Source organism: Dermochelys coriacea, chromosome 6, assembly GCF_009764565.3.
Source record: "Dermochelys coriacea isolate rDerCor1 chromosome 6, rDerCor1.pri.v4, whole genome shotgun sequence".
Classification (NCBI taxonomy): Eukaryota; Metazoa; Chordata; order Testudines; family Dermochelyidae; genus Dermochelys; species Dermochelys coriacea.
Genome location: NC_050073.1, coordinates 46092435 through 46109693, shown reverse-complemented (window position 1 = coordinate 46109693; position 17259 = coordinate 46092435). Strand labels below are relative to the sequence as shown.

The following is a 17259-nucleotide window of genomic DNA, read 5'->3' as shown; positions in this document are numbered from 1 at the left end:
GCTACTGAAGAGCAAAAGAACATAGAATTATGAAGAATGGAACAATGTGACCCTTAATCTTCAACATTTCTTTCCATAAGCTAGCCACAGAACCAGATCAACACATAGGGTAGGAGAGAGCTGGTGTGTGCAAGCGCGTGTGTGTTGAAGGGCAGGAGGGAAGGGGAAACTAGGGTTTATTTTCCTACCACTTTGTATTGTTCTGGAAATGCAAAGCAGCTGTAGACCAGGTTTAACTGGGCAGTAGTGATACCATGAGAAAAAAAATACGAAAAGGCTCTTTAAAAATCATTCCATCTAGGACTGCTACAAGTTTTAAAATTTATCATAATTGTATAGCTTTGCATAGCATCACTACCGTGCAGAGCTGTTTGAAAGTCCAACTGCACCTTAATGCTTGGTTAACTTAAAGTTAAAACTTAACTCAATTTCCTGGGTTTATGCTTCTTGTTTTGGGTATAAAATCTTAACTTTTTTAAATTCCAAATTACTCAGACATACTCAACCTTGCTGACATCTTAATTAGGGCTGTCAATCACAGTTAACTCACGATTAACAAAAAAAATTAATCTCAATTTAAAAAATTAACCATGATTAATCAGTTTTAATCGCACTGTTAAACAGAATACCAATTGAAATTTATTAAATATTTTGGATGTTTCTATATTTTCATATATATTTATTTCAATTACAACACAATAGAAAGTGCATATTTTTATTACAAATATTTGCACTGTAAAAATGATAAAAGAAATACTATTTTTCAGTTCACCTCATACAAGTACTACAATGCAATCTCCGTCGTGAAAACACAACTTACAATGGTAGGGGTTTTTTTTTGTCACATAATTGCACTCAAAGACAAAACAATCTAAGATTTTAGAGCAGAGGTCTCAAATTCCCGGCCCGCAAGCCATCTGCGGCCCGCAGGGCTCCAGCTATGTTGGGGCCTGGTCTCTCCATTGGCCCCACGAGCCGCCCCCAGGCACACCCTCCCCCCAAGTAATTTACAATGACCCAGGGCCCCGGCAGTGCAGTGGAGCGGAGCAGCATCTGCCTGCTCGCTCCAGGTGTCTGCCGGCTCCTCGCTATGGCCCCACAGTGGGGAGAGGTTAGGTTGAGCCTTCATGCGCTGACCCTGCCCTGAGCACCCCTGTGGCCAATGGGAAGCTGCAGGGGCGGTGCCTGGGGGCAGCAGCATGCAGAGGCCCGCAGCTCGCCCAGGCTTGGAGCCTCAGGCTGCACCCCGCTCCTAGAGCCTGCACCTCCACCCCCTCCCCACATCCCCCAAACTCCCTCCCGGAGCCTGCACCCCAATCCCCTACCCCAGATCTCCTCCCCCACCCCACTCCCTCCCAGAGCCTTAAGCAGGTGGGGGGGGTGGAGTGTTGGGGGGGCAGAGTTTTTTTTGGGGGGGCGGGTTCTGGGAGGCATGAGTGACATTATTGGTCGGCTAGGAGGATTTGAGGACTGGCACTGGCCCTAAGGTAAATTGACTTTGAGACCCCAAGTCCACTCTGTCCTACTTCTTGTTCAGCCAATAGCTAAGACAACAAGTTTGTTTACATTTACAGGAGATAATGTAGCCCTCATATTTACAATGTAACCAGAGAGCAAGAACAGGCATTTGCATGGCAATTTTGTAGCCAACATTGCAAGGTATTTACATGCCAGGTATGCTAAACATTCATATGCCCCTTCATTCTTTGACTACCATTCCAGAGGACACGTTTCCATGCAGATGTCAATAAAAAAAAGTGTTAATTAAATTTGTAACTGAACTCCTTGGGGGAGAATAGCAAGTCATCTGTTCTCTTTTACCTGCATTCTGCCATATATTTCATATTATAGCACTCTCGGATGATGACCCAGCACAAGTTCATTTTAAGAACACTTTCACTGCAGATTTTCACAACACAATACAGTGTGAGATTTCTAAAGACAGCTACAGCACTCAACCCAATGTTTAAGAATCTGAAGTGCCTTTCAAAATCTGAGAGGGACGAGGTGCGGAGCATGCTTTCAAAAGTCTTAAAAGAGCAACACTCCAATGAGGAAACTATAGAACCTGAACCCCCCCCCCCAAAAAAATCAACCTTCTGCTGGTTGCATCCATCCGAGTCAGATGATGAAAATGAACATACGTCTCCACACTGCTTTGGATTGTTATCAAGCAGAACCCGTCATCAGCATGGACACATGTCCCCTGGAAAGGTGGTTGAAGCATGAAGGGACATATGAATCTTTAGCACATGTGGCATGTAAATATCTTGCGATGCCAGCTAAAACAGTGCCATGTGAACGCCTGTTCTCACTTTCAGGTGACACTGTAAACAAGGAGGCAGCATTATCTCCTGCAAATGTAAACAAACTTGTTTGTCTGAGTGATTGGCTGAACAACAAGTAGGACTGAGTAGACTTGCAGGCTCCAAAATGTTACACTAGTTTATTTTTATTCATAGTTCTACATTTCTGAAGTTCAACTTCATGATAAAGAGATTGCACGACAGTACTCTTATTAGGTGAACTGAAAAACACTATTTCTTTTTTGCTTTTTTACAGTGCAAATACTCATAATCAAAAATAAATATAAGCACTGTACACTTTGTATTCTGTGTTGTAATTGAATATATTTGAAAATGTAGAGAACATCCAAAAATATTTAAATATACACTATTTAAATAATATACTATTATTGTTTAATCGTGCAAATGCATCCAATGAAGTGAGCTGTAGCTCACGAAAGCTTATGCTCTAATAAATGTGTTAGTCTCTAAGGTGCCACAAGTACTCCTTTTCTTTTTGCGAATACAGACTAACATGGCTGCTACTCTGAAACCTTACACTGGCTATGCATCAGTGACAATTTTAAAACTGCTTGTTACTCTTCTAGTTCCACTTCCCAAACCTATTACTACACCATTAAGTAGCTTCCCTATTGAGATTTAGCTATATGCAAGGTTAGTACTATAGAGATCTTCGAGCTGGGTAAACAATACGGGAAAATATGGCCAGCTCAAGACTGGTAAAAAGGTTATTTTTGAGTTAAAATCTATTATGAATGTTTTGAAGAGTTGCGAGTCAATGAAAACAGGGACTGCAATTTTACCAGCAGCACATAAGACATCTTACCTCAACCGTTTCAACTGTCCACTCATCTACCTGTTCCTTCTCACTACTGCTGAACTGAGTCTCCGCCATGAACTGTCTGTTTACATACTAAAATAAAAATGAAAAGGTATGAAAGACAGATAGTGGCATTAAAGCAAAAATAGTGACTGCAATCTTTCCACTGAATAGTACCTCAGTTGATTCAACTTCACTCGGTTCAGTGTATTCTTCTGTTGGCTCAGGTTCTATGAGAAAAATATACTATTTTAGGTACATTCCATTAAGTAAATGTATGTTACTCTTTCCTTTTGACTTTGAGGGGGGGAAAAATAGTCCAATCCCAACCAGTAGTTTAACAGTGTATCTTCCTTTGACAAACACTGTTTTTGTTGAATCTTTGTGATTTTAGAATTATGAGAACATAGGTTCTGTTCTTAAACCTACAGCTCTACAGCAAACTGGACTAGAAGGGAAAGCAAGATGTGGTGACCAATTTTAATCTATACAATAGCACATAAACAGTTTCACTGTTAAGATGGATTCCTCATTAGAAGTGCAATGAGCTTTGTCTTGAGTGCATATTTTGAACATTTGCCCACTCAGTGAAGATCCCATTAAGTGGCTGTGCCTTGTTAGGCTGCTGCTATATTCAGGATTTTAATTGCTAGTTAGCTCATTCCTAACATTTATGCACTTTGCATTTATCTAGTATGTAGCCAGGCTATACGTGTTCTTTTACAAAGCATGAAATTCTGTCTAAAGCACGAGGCTGACTGAATAGTTTAGATATAAGAGCTTGATTTATTTCACATTTGTAATCATTTTTCCATGCTCTCATGGACCCCAGCAAGTAGGGATAACAGTAGACCTTCAACTTACATATGGAGACCCAAACAGATAAATGTACTTACCAGCTTCTGCTACAGGATCTTCCACTGCAGGTGCAGGGGTTGCCTCCTCTTCCTCACACAATCCATTCTGATGGTTGTGGGTACTATCAAAATAACTAGTTTGAAGAATGCGTTCAACAACATCCTTCAAGGCCTTGTCTGCAAAGGAATTAAACTCTGGTCAAGTATAGACTAAAGATCATATAACTATTTTCCAGGATGATGTCTGTTCCCCCCCATCCCTCCCAAAAATCTCAAAACTTATTTTCCATTTATTGGTAGGCAACATTTACTGTCCAGAATTAGTCTAATGTCACTTTGAATTTAATTATCTACCATGGAATGTCCTCTGGAATTTAACGATCAGAAATTAAAAGCATTTCCTGAGTTGTGCCAGCACTGCATACTGCCTGTTTACACATTAAACCACGGTAATTTAAAGAGCAGCTAACAACTTCGAAGTCATTCTGAAGCAATTCTGCTTCTTGAATCTATGAAAAGCTGAACTTCATTTCTGATTAGATCCTAAGGGGTAAGTATCTTAAAATGTACCATGAAATAAGTTGTTAGACACTGATAACTCAAGCATATGCAAGATCTCTGCAAGGTCTGTGTACATCCCCCAGGATCATAGCATAACCCTAGAGTCCTGTAACGACTGCAAAGTCTAGGGTTATGCTATGATTCTGGGGGGTATACATGATGGTGGTCCAGAAGTGCCACTATGGCAGTCAGCAACAGCAGTATCATCTGCAGCACACATCTGGCAAGCGTGCTTCCCCCAAGACAGGGGGACTGTCCCAGAAAGGGGCATAGATCCCATAGGAGGATGCAGTCAGGTCGGGGGTTTGACCAATCCACATGCCCTCCCCTGATGGTCCCTTGCCACTTGAGTGCATTTGGTAAATAATCTGCAAATTGAACACTGCTCTTTAATGTAGGCTTTTCCTAGTGCCAGCAAGCCCCACATGTGGGGATCACTCCCCCACACTACAGATGTTTAAACCCTGATGAACACATCACCAGCGAAAGACAAACTACAGCTAACATACACTAAATCTAACATTATATTAAGGGATTGTGAGGTGAAAACAACAGAGCTCCAACCCCAGACACAGGCAGTAAAATGGAAGTGGGGGCACACCGCACAGAACCAGGGGAGGTGCTAGTCATAAGGCATAAGCACTGCCCCTCTACAGGTACGGCTTAGAAAAGTTTCTTCAGCTTTGGCTGGCGCACACGTGCACACACCCACCCTAAATGGACTACACAGCTGCATCTACTCGAAGATGAAGAGATGCAACAGCCAGGCCAAGTAATCTGCCAATGAGAACTTTTGATATGTGTCCAATCTTTATCTCACCAACATATTACAACCAATTTGTTACATGCCAATTAGCTGCAGAAGAATAGTGGCAATTGGTTGGGGATCCATGGAGTCATTTGACATCAGAGGTAAAAGTTGACCTGAACCTGTCTGTAAGCCTATATCATAACTATATACAATTTTTAATAACTTAGCTTTTTACAAAAATATTTCTTCAAATATAGCATAGACACAAGATTTTTAATACTTTTATATATGGACAGATGGAAGATTTTTCTTCCGTTAAACTCATCTGGGAGTGAATTTAAGTATGGTAGATGCTAAATTTCTTAAAGAACATAGTTTTTAATGGATTTTATGTCTAACTAATCTACTGAATTTTCAAAAATTTACTTCTGTGCTCAAAAATTAAGTTGTGTAACTTTGGAGGATACACTACATTTTTCTTATATTGCAAAGAAGTTAAATCCCTGCTTTAAGTGCAAAATGGAATTCAGTCTAAAATATGGAGTCACAACCAGCACTTCCCTAATAAGCTGAATGCACTGTAAAGCATACATCTACATATCTTGGGCCCACACAGGAAAATCCTAAGAGTATCTAGTTGCCACTTAAAAATCTATGTTTTGTTATAATTACAAGTAATTATTCTTTTGTGCATTATTTGTAATACTGAAAATAAATACTAGAAACAAAACCCCGATTTTAATACAACAATTTCTAGCGATGAAGAAAATAGAGGACAATTTCAACTGTAGAATAAGCAGCAACTGTAAATGAAAGCATACGCAAAGATTGCTTTTTCTTGCCAAAATTCTGCTTTATGTACAAAAATATTTTATCTTCCTAAAACTAAGTTGTTTTCAACAATTCTTGACAAAGTTAGCACATCCTTAAGTCACATTTTCAGCCTAAATTATCTGTTTGGTCCAAAAATCACAAAGTATAATTATGTCAGAGAATTATTATCTCAACAGTTATAGCAGTTTTCAGAAAAAAGCAACCAACCCTGGAAATATTAAGCCCCTTATCCTTAAATGGTTTATCTTATTCACACAAATATACTTCAAAACATCCATTCTGTGAAATACAATTGCTGAGATTGATTTTAAAACCACACTCCTTTAATTTCTCCAACAGGAAGTTTCACTTCATCTCAAATTAAGCAATATGTTTGGATACAACGGTAGACAATCTATATATATTTTCATAAAATAAATATATATATAGCTGTTTTTATAAAATCACATAAGTAGATGGATTTACTTACACTAATGAAACAAACCATTTCTTGCTAAGAAACCAGATGGTATTCTTGCCATATTTTCCGAAGAGCTTAACTCCCATTTAAGCACCTCAACAGAAGCTGAGCTCACCTGAAAATTTGGCTACCATTTAAGCATTCCATTTAAAAAAATAAAAATAAAAAGAAGTCATAACTTGCCTTGTTTAAAGGTCTAAAACTAACCAAAGTACATATTTAGTTGAAAAATATTCCTTGTGTAACCCACAGTTTTCTAAAAAGCAAAAAACTGCTAGCAAGCACAATCAGTGACAGAACACCGCTGAAGCAGCAGAAACTGGGGGCCCAGTAAGTGATGAGTAAGGCTGTGTCAGTGCCAAATACAATATGCACTAAGTTAACATTACATTGAACTACACAGTTACAACATAGCTGAGACTACGATAATTCAGTCACTATCCTGACAAGCAATTAGCAAAAGACAGCACTTCTGACAGTTAAAACTATAAGCACAGGCATTTGTAATGTAACTTTTACTCATATTTCGTATATTTTTTCCTTGCATTCAATCTTCTACTTTAAACATACTTACAGGTAGTTCCACAAACAGGCTTATCCTTCCCTTCCAGTAAGTCCCATAGGTGAATGGATGCTTGTTCATACTGTTCGTTCAACCTTCAACAAAAATATTAATTAACTGAAGCATAAGAATTTTCACAGGTTTCAGAGTAGCAGCCGTGTTAGTCTGTATTCGCAAAAAGAAAAGGAGTACTTGTGGCACCTTAGAGACTAACAAATTTATTAGAGCATAAGCTTTCGTGAGCTACAGCTCACTTCAAATGCATCCGATGAAGTGAGCTGTAGCTCACGAAAGCTTATGCTCTAATAAATTTGTTAGTCTCTAAGGTGCCACAAGTACTCCTTTTCTTCATAAGAATTTTGAGACCTTTCGAGTAATATTATGCTGAAGATAATTAGAATAAATGCACTGATCAATATTAACATTACAGAGATTACTTAACAGTACAACTAGCACATTACCTCATCTTCATGTCCCGCTCAGGGTCAACTAGCTTGTAAAACTCATCCAGCATTGTCAGTTCCTCCTCTGTCAGTACAGGGATGCCATTCGAGCCTTGTTTCAGGTCGCTGCGCACTTCATCATCTCCTAACTTGTCCAAAATAAATTGCAGCTCAAGTACAGTCTTTAAACGTTTCTGTTCAGCTTCTTCTCGCATCAGCTGCTCCCGGCGGGCTGTCTTCTTTATTGTTTTCTGGATCTGCTCACAAGGAAAGGGGAACCTTAGACTACTTAAGATAGATTCTGTACTGGATCGAGTTAGACTACAACTCAAAATGATCTGTGTGTCCAGAGAACTGGCTTTTACATGCCACCACAAATACTATGTTTTGTTTATATAAAGCAGTGATACTCAAGACTGAGGTGCACGATCCGCAAGTGGTTCTTTGATATGACTCTTGCAGCTTTTTACAGAACATACTAAAATACTGTGATATAATTAACAACCAATCAGGATGCTTTTACATTATTAACCGATTCTAATTGACAAAATAATACTTGGTCAATCATTTTGCTGTGAGAATTTATCTATCTATCTACCTATCTATGTATCCATCCATCCATCCATCCATCCCACACACAGACATCATGCTGTTTAAACATGAATATACAGTACTATGGTAAATGAATCTACGAATTCACACAACTGTGGCTTTTTTGGGTAACGCAAATCACTCATTTGGCTCCTGAACCACTGAGGTCTGAGTACCACTGCTATCAAGCTACTGGCTCTAATCATAATCAATATAACCATCTTTAAGATTTTACCAAGATATTCTTCATATGTAATGCCAGTGAAAGTATACTCCACTAAAAGAGAAAAATAACCGACATTATCTAAGATCAACTTTAGAGACCTACTGTTGGATTATATCACATCATGATCCTCCAACAAATCCACTTGTTTATTCATATAGAGTTATAAAAAGTCAGCTGGAAAGGGCTGTGCCAGAGCAGTACAGGAATTCAGCTTCGGGAAAGAAAAGAAGCACAGGCGCTCCAGAGGAGGAAGAGCAACCCTTCACCACCAATCTGCATAAGTACTGGTGACAAACAGAATAAATTTTCTGGCTAGTGACCTCAGGGGTTCACATAACAAATTTTCTGGTGGCCTCAGAGCGTGGCCACCAACTATTGCTGGTCGCGGCTCTGACAATTTTTCCTAAAATACTTTGTTTTTCTTAAAATTAAATTATGCACATACACATGTCCAAGCCATTGCAATTTATCTATGTAGGGTTTGGGAAGAGGTGTTGGGTTTTTTTGCAGACTCAGTAATAAAAATGTACAGTTGTCTCTATTCTTTACTGGACCTAAACAGAACAGAGAAACAAATAAGGTGCTTTGTACGTTCTTGTCTTTGTTGTTGTTTCTTTTGCTTTTTTGGTTGCTTTTTTTTTGCTGCTGTAAAAAGGTATACTTGTATGTTAACATCATTTTTCACAGCCTTCCAGCTAACTACTAAGTCTGCTGTGAAAAGTGGTGTTAAACAAATACAAATATCCCTGTTCACAGCAGATTTACTCAGCCCTTGTAAGCCCAGGACAAATTAAGTCCTGGATAAGGTGAGTAGGGAGGCAGCAGGGGCCAGGGGCAACTGGGGGGGAGAGGGGAGGAGAGAGAAGGGAGAAACCACTTCTATTTCTCCAAGTCACGGAAGGACAATGACTTTGTTCTTGGTAGACTGTGGGATTCATTTAAAGGAATGCAGCAGGGAGAAGACTTGGTGGCATGGTAGAAAGAAGAACAGTTACTTAATTTTACAGTAACTGTGGTTCAAGACACGTTGTCCATGTGGATGAGAAGGTTACTCACCTTGTGCAGTAACTGAGGTTCTTTGAGATGGTTGTTGCTGTGGGTACTCCACTTTAGGTGTCTTGGCACCCTGTGCTTGTAATCGGAGATTTGTAATACCAGTGCCTGGTTGGGCCGCGCATGTGCTGTAGCCATCTCGCACTGCTCCAAGTGGTTACATAGCAGTGCACAGCCAACCACCCCCCAATTCCTTCTCTACCCCAGAAGATGGCGTTAAACTCCAAAAGTGTGGGCTGGCGGGGGAGGGGGAAGAGAAATAGTGGAGCACCCACAGGGACAACCATCTGGAAAAACCTCAGTTACTGCACAAGGTGAGTAACCTTCTCTTCTTCAAGGAGTGTCCTTGGGGGTGCTCAGTGGAGTGGAGGGGTTTCGGAGTTGGTTCACTGGATGGTGGATAACACTGAGTCCAAACTGAGTGTCTGCTGCTGATTGGTGTTCTAAAGCATAATGTTTACTGAAAGTATGGGCAGATGCCCAGGTAGCTGCTTTGCAAATGTCAGTCAGTGACAGGCCACAGAAGTTGATAACGCTCTGGTGGAGGGAGGGAGGGAGGGAGAGACAGACAGAGACAGAGTGTGTGAACTCCAAGTGGAGATTGCAGATTGCTGTTTTGATAGCACAAATGAATACATACAGATATCCATTTGGATAGTCTGTTCTGAGATGGCTTGGCCCTTGGAGCATTCTGTTATGGAAATGAATAGTTGAGATGATTTTCTGAATGTTTTTGTTCCATGTCGAAAGCTAATGCTCTGCGAATGTCTAGCATGTGGAGCGAGGCCTCCCTGTGGTCAGTATGGGGCTTCAGAAAAGTAAATGGGCTGACTTAAATGAAAAGGGGCGGCAACCCAGGATATGAATTTAGGGTGTGGTTATAGGAGTACTTTATCCTTAAAAAAATGTAGCATAAGATGGGTGTGCCATTAGGACACATAATTCTCCCACTCCATCTTTGCTGATGTGATGGCAATTAGGAAAGCAACCTTCACTGATAAGTGCAACAAAGCAAGTTGCAAGGGATTCAAATGAGTTTCCCATGAGACTGCATAGAACAAGGTTGAAATCCCACATGGGAGTAGGGTTTCTTAGTGTGGGATAAGAGTTTTCTATGCCTTTAAGGAAGCATTTAGTCATCAGGTGAGAAAAGATAGTGACTGCGTCCACCTTGTCGTGGAAGGAGGTGATGGCTGTCAAATGTAATCTGACTGAGCTGGTGGATAGTCCTGACTTTTTAAGTCCCAAAATCCTCGACTAGGTATGCTAGGGCTGACTGTGGAAAAATCTGTTTGTACTGGCACAGAATACCGAATCGTTTCCACCTATGTGTCTTTCATGTGCTTAGTATCTGACCATTCAGTAGTATATCTTTCACTTCCTCGGAACAGTCCTTCTCGACCCCCATTAGCCATGGAATAATCAGGCCTTGTGGCGGAGTACTGTGAGGTTGGGGTCATGGACAAGCGCTGCATCCTGTGACAGAAGGTGAAGCACTAAAGGAAGGGTTCGAGGCAGTTTCACTGCCATCTGTCTCAGGTAGGGGAACCACGTTTGTCTGGGCCACGTGGGTGCAATGGGAATGACCCTGGATTTGTCCTGCCTGATCTTGTGAACAACTTAGCTCAGTAGTGGGATCAGAGGAAAAGCATACATCAGTGGCGCTTCCCATTTTATGAGGAGAGCGTCGCCCAGGGAGTGGTGTCCCAATCCAGCCAAGGAGCAATATTGTGGGCACTTGGCATTCTGAGCTGCTGCAAATAAATCTATGGAACCCCCATAGTTTGAATATGGCTTTGAGAATTCCGAGATCCATCTCCGACTCATGGATTTGTGAGAAATCCCTGCTTACTTGGTCCACTGTTGTGTTCCAACATCTCAGCAGATAGGATGCCAATATCTCTATGCTCTTGGTGTTGCACCAATTCCAGAGACGTATCGCGTATTGGAGGGTGTGATCGTACTCCCCCTTGACGATTTATATCGTACATGCCTGGTATATTGTCAGTAAGGATCTTGATGGCATTGTTCTTGATTTAAGGGAGAAAGTGCTCACATGCATTTCAGACTGCCCTTACCTCCAAGGATGGACTCTGCTGGGGACCAGTGGCCATGGATCGATTTGTCACAAATATGCCCCCCAACCAACTAGAGAAGTGTCTGTCATGACTGTCATGGTTGGAACTTTTTGTTGGAAAGGGATTCCTGAGCAGACATTCTGTTGTTGTGTCCACCATGTTAGCGAGTCTTCTACCCTGCAGGGCTTCTGTTGAGAGAATGTGTGTTATATACACGGTTCGAAGCCAGGCCTGTAATCATCGCATGTGGAGCCTGGCATATTGTATGACAAACATTGCTGGTGACATGTGCTGCAAGAGTTGTAAATATGTTTGGCAGATGTTTGTGGGCTGTCCATCACTGTTGAAAATAGGTTGACTAGGGTGAGGAAGCACTGTTGGGAGTAACATTGCTGTTTCTGTGAGATGGTTGAAGTAGGCTCCTATGGATTCCAACAGTTAGACAGGAACCAGGATTGACTTCTGTACATTTATTTGTAACCCAAGGTCTGTGAATAGGGTTGTCGTGGTTTGCGTGGCATTTAGTGCCCTTATAAGGCAGTCATTTAAGTATGGAAATATCATCACCCCTTGTTTGCAGAAGGGAGCTGCAATGACAGTGAGAACCTTGGAAAAAAACTCGAGGTAATTGACAGGCAGAAAGGTAGCTCTCTGTATTGGAAATGCGGATTCCCTTGGGTGAATCTCACAAATCTTTGGTGTGCCGGGTTAAACTGCAATATGAAAATAAGTGCCCTGGAGGTCAAGGGCCGAGAGACGATCTCCTTTCTCTAATGCCAGAATTATTGTGGATAAGAATCAGCATTTTGAAATGTCACGTTCTCACAAATTTGTTGAGTTTTCCCAAATCCAGGATGGGTCTCCACCTGTCGTTGTCTGAGCAAGAAAATAAATGGAAATAAAACCCTCTCCCAGTGTTGAGATGGTACAGGTTCCAGAGCACTCAACTGTACAAGGTGGTTTATTTCCTATTGTAACAGGTGCTCATGACAGGAGTCCCTGAAGAGGGATGGGGAAGGGGAGTGGGTAGGTGGGATAGAAATAAAAGGGATGAAATAGCCCTTCTGGATAATCTCTAGAACCCATTTGTCTGTTGTGATGGTGTTCCAGACAAGACAGTATGGTTACAGACTGTCTCCAAATGGGCAGGAGACTGGATCTGGTTCCAGAATCAGAGAATGTGGAGGTCTCGTGCCCTCGACCACACCTTCAAAATGATTGTCTGGAAGTAGATACCTGAGACATTGAAGGCTGATCTTAGTTCTGCCAATGTCTGGTCTTTGTTTACGTCGTTGGTCATACTGTCTTTGGGGTTGAGAGTATGTGCAGCCTGGTATCTCTGGTTGTAAAACTTGCCTTGTCTCTTTTTGTTTGCAGGTACATATATGCCCAGGGATTTTAAGGTCACCTGTGAATCCTTTAAGGTGTGTAAGGACACATCGGTTTTGTCAGCAAACAATTTTTGTCCCTCAAAGAGTAAGTCCTCCACAGTGTACTGGACTTCCCTGGGAAACCCGGAGAGGTGGAGCCAGGATGCACAGCACATGACCACGGATGTAGTGATGGACTGCACTGCCATGTCTGCAGAGTCAAGAGAGGCTGTAGGGCTGTCCTGTCACTCAGAGATGTTTGTCTTATACTGTTCTTTTTTGCCATCGGGTAAACTTTCAATAAAGTCAATGGATGATTACCTGTTTTGTTCATTCCCTCTGCGGCACCTGGCATTGTCCACTGTTGGAAGACAGGATACTGGGCTAGATGGACCTTTGGTCTGACTCAGTATGGCTGTTCTTATGTTAATTCCAACATTTTTTGAAACAGATTATGTGTGTATTTTGCCAGTATGGCCAAATAATTGGCTATGTGGAACTGGAGTGTGGCAGAGGAGTACGCTTTCTGACCAAAAAGGTCTAGCCTTTTCCAGTGCTTATCATATAGGGTAATTCCGGACTAGTGGTGTTTTTCCCTTTGGTTGACCACATCCACCACCAGCGAGTTTGATGCGGGGTAGGTGAATAAAAAACTCAACCGCTTTTGCTGGCACATAAACTCTTTATCAAACCTCTTACAGGAGGGAGGGGCTGTGACAGGTGCCTGCCAGATTATTTTTGCAAGGTCCATGATGGCATCATTAATTGGCAGTGCTATCTTTGCTGTTGGGGATGCCTGGAGTACGTCCTGAGCTAGTAAAACGTCCAGAGATTCAGCTACCCTTCTGAAGGGTCTTGAAAAGATTTGAAATCAATAGTGGGGGGTGGTAGTACTATTGTTTCATCTGCTGACGAAGATGAGATGCGAGAACTACACCTAATCTAACCCTATCAGAAACACCACAAACTATTAAGCTTACCTGAGATAAGAAAAGGCACTGCTGTCGCTCTGACTCAAGCCAAAGGCAGTAGGGAAGGAAGTGGGGGACGGTTGGCTACACACCACTATGTAACCGCTCGGAGTGGTGCGAGATGGCTACCGCGCATGTGCAACCCACCGGGCACTGCTACTACAAATCTCCGATTACAAGTGCAGGGTGCCAAGTCACCTAAAGTGGAACAGCCACAGGGACACTTTGCGAAGAACCCCTACCTTCTGGTGGACATGCATCTTACATACAAGAGGAATCTTTTGACCAGCACTCAATTAGGTTTGCACTTGAGCCTTGCATGTCCTCATCAACCCTCCCTCCGACAAGTATATAGGCAGAGCAACCCAACTGTCTTTCAGTGAAAAACTCAGTAAAAATGGACTTTAAAGAAGTTATGTAGGAAAGCAGGTATTGGAATCCATACAACAAAACTTCCTGAAGAGCCACAATATATTGTAAATCTTCTTTGAGTCTCTGGATCCTACTTATGACAGCCAGACCTTTCACAGCCTTATCTAATGCCACAAATAAATTGAGTGATTTCCCAAACAATTCTCTCTTCCCTAAACAAATAGCAGCTCAGGAAACAACTAGACCATGGAGCTGTGCTTCTCCCAGGTGTGTCGTTTGGGGAAGTTGACTGTGTAAGTGAAAAGAGATACCATGCTGGTGAGGAACTCAGGATGGGGTCTCAGTAACACCTTATCCCAGTGAAAAACAGTGTAAGAGGTGTCTGTCATTAGTTCTTGACTTTTGCTAACTATCCTGGCTGAGGTGATAGCCATGAGAAAGGTGATTTTGAGTCTCAGATGAAAAGAGCACTTGGATAAGGGTCTAAAAAGAGATTCCACAAGAACTACATTAAAGACTCAGGATTGAGGAGACTCCCGAATGGGAGTAATAGGTGTGAACCAATCCTTTTAGAAATTTTGAAGCAATGGGATGAGAAAACACTCAATTTAAATGAGAGAGTCGTGAAATGGCAGCTAAATGGACCCTGAAAGAACTGATGATATAGCCTGATAACCTGAGATGGAGAATATAATCCAAAACCTTGGGAATAGAAGCTTGCAACGGGTCAAGACCTTGTTGTGAAGTTCAGATGGAAAATCTCTTCCATTATGATCTGCAGACTGGTCTCATAGGGTATGTCTATACAGCAAAGAAAAACGCACAGCTGGCCTGTGCCCGCTGATTCCGGTTTGCGGGGCTTAGGCTGTAGGACTGTTTCATTGCTGTTTAGACTTCCAGACTCAGACTGAAGCCCGGGCTCTGATACCCTAGAGCCCAGAATTCTACACAATAAAATAGCCCTACAGCCCCAGGCCCCACGAGCCCAAGTCAGCTGGCACGGTCCAGCTGCAGATTTTTTTTGTTGTATAGACATACCAATAAAGAGCAGGAGACCTTCTATGGGCATCTCTTGGATTTCTATGGAACAATCCCTGTCTGCTCAAAGAGTTGGTTGAAGAGATGGGGGATCTGGGTGGGAATTTGTCCTCAATTCTGGGATAGTAAATCTGACAGATCAGGAAGAAAAGTCAATGGCTGTTTGGACAGATGCAATAAGTCTGGGAGCCAATACTATCTGGACCAATAAGAGGCTATCAATATCATTCTGGCTGCATCCTGCCCTATCCCCTTTATGACTTTGGGCATCAAGGGTATGGGAGAAGATGACCTTGAGACCAAGAGATGAAAAATTTACTTGTCAGAGGAGATTCTGATCATTATCACCACAAGAAAGACTGTCCTCAAAAAGAAAGGAAAGAGGATAAATTGAAATGGGGGGTAGTAAAGAGTGATCTAATGGACAGGGTACTGGACTAGGACTCTTGAGATGGGGTTTTCTTCTCAGCTTTAATGACTGGACAAATCCTTTCACCTTTGTGCCTCTTTTCCCCCTCTGGCCCATTGTCTGTTTAGACTGTAACATCTTTGTGGCAGTGACTGTATATATCTGTACAATGCCTAGCATATTGGGGCCTCACTCCTGGTTGGATATCTAGATGCTACTGTAATACTAGTCACTCACAGCAGCTGGCTTAATGCTTGTGCGAACCCATTAACATTCTATCTGGCAGCAGAAGGTCCTAAAGCAGCAAACACAAATATGCTTTTGACAGTAGTGTCTAAATTTCTGCCTATGAAAATAAAACGTTTTCTGAGATGCTGTCAGTCTTATTTTAGAAAAGGCTGACTATATGTGATATCTGAAAAATATTCTCTTCTTAATAGGAAATCAATGTTTTGACACTTCAAGGTGGACCTGGGATTGTTTCCCTCCTCACTATCTCACCCAAGAAAGAATCCCAGATCTTGAGCTTCAAAAGGGAGTTCTTCCATCTCTCTCTCTCTCTATATGATTGAGGAGACCAAGGCAGTTCAATCAAGCAACAGCTGTAGCTACAAACAGAGGAGCCATGTACGAAGCTTCACAGGTATCTTTCATACAATATTTTGCCATTTGACTTCTGGCCTCTGTTGCCTCCTTTCCATTGTATAAAAATAGTATTGTTCTAGATTAGAAGTTATACTAAGTAATGTGAGTGATATTTTGTCACTTTAATCTACAAGATATGGCACCTATTAGGTAAGCATCCTTCATCCAAGCATCTAAAGCATGTTTGAGGTTCTGAGAGAAGTAATTCTGTAACTACAATGCAAGCAACCATTAATCTCCTTTTTGTCAGATTTGGCATCTCTGTAGAGATGTTTATTCCTTGAGAATCATTTCTCTAACAATTCTAAAACTGCCTTAGCACGAAACTTCTTAATTTAGAAGAACAAGCCCTAATTGGGGAAGAAAAATTGAGCTAGAAGGCAGCAGCTGATTTGTTACTCCGGAACTGACTGGCTCTCAGAAGCCAGCTGATCAAAAAGACTGAAAAAGCACAAGACAAGGCTGTCAGAAGAAGAAAGCTCTTGATTGCTGGGCTTCACATGTGAAAAGGTAGAGTCCCAATGCAAATGGGTAACTAGCAACTGGCTCAAAAAAGCCTGAATGTCTCTGGCCTGGTCTACACTACAGTTAGATTGACATCAGGCATCTTACGTTGACCTAATTATCTCAATGTCTACACTACAGCTTTGTCCCGCCGATGTAAGTGCCCTACTACATTGACATAACTCCACCTCCACAAGAGGTGTAGAGCTTATGTCGCTGTAGTTAGGGTGAATCTGTGTAGACAGTGTTACTTATATGAGTTGCTAGTGCTAGTCAATTTCACAGCTCCAGAGCAATGAAACTGACAAGAGGGGTATCTAGAGGACAGTGTCTCCTGGGCCGCTGTCCCGCTGTCCCACACTCCTCGGGGTGAGGGGGTAAGGGGGAAGAGAACAAGAAGCCAGGACA

General features: G+C 41.8%; 1 protein-coding gene across 5 annotated transcripts in view; it reads right to left on the bottom strand.

Annotated features, from left to right (window-relative positions):
* Nucleotides 1-17259, bottom strand: part of CAPRIN1 (cell cycle associated protein 1) — a 78536-nt gene that overhangs the window by 35042 nt on the left and 26235 nt on the right. For all 5 annotated transcript variants that reach the window (XM_038406977.2, XM_038406978.2, XM_038406979.2 and 2 more), the window contains exons 5-9: nt 7613-7851; nt 7164-7246; nt 4023-4160; nt 3304-3356; nt 3133-3219 (exon numbers count right to left, since the gene is read on the bottom strand). In XM_038406977.2, coding sequence (XP_038262905.1) covers nt 3133-3219; nt 3304-3356; nt 4023-4160; nt 7164-7246; nt 7613-7851 — 600 coding nt within the window. The remainder of the gene's footprint in view (nt 1-3132; nt 3220-3303; nt 3357-4022; nt 4161-7163; nt 7247-7612; nt 7852-17259) is intronic.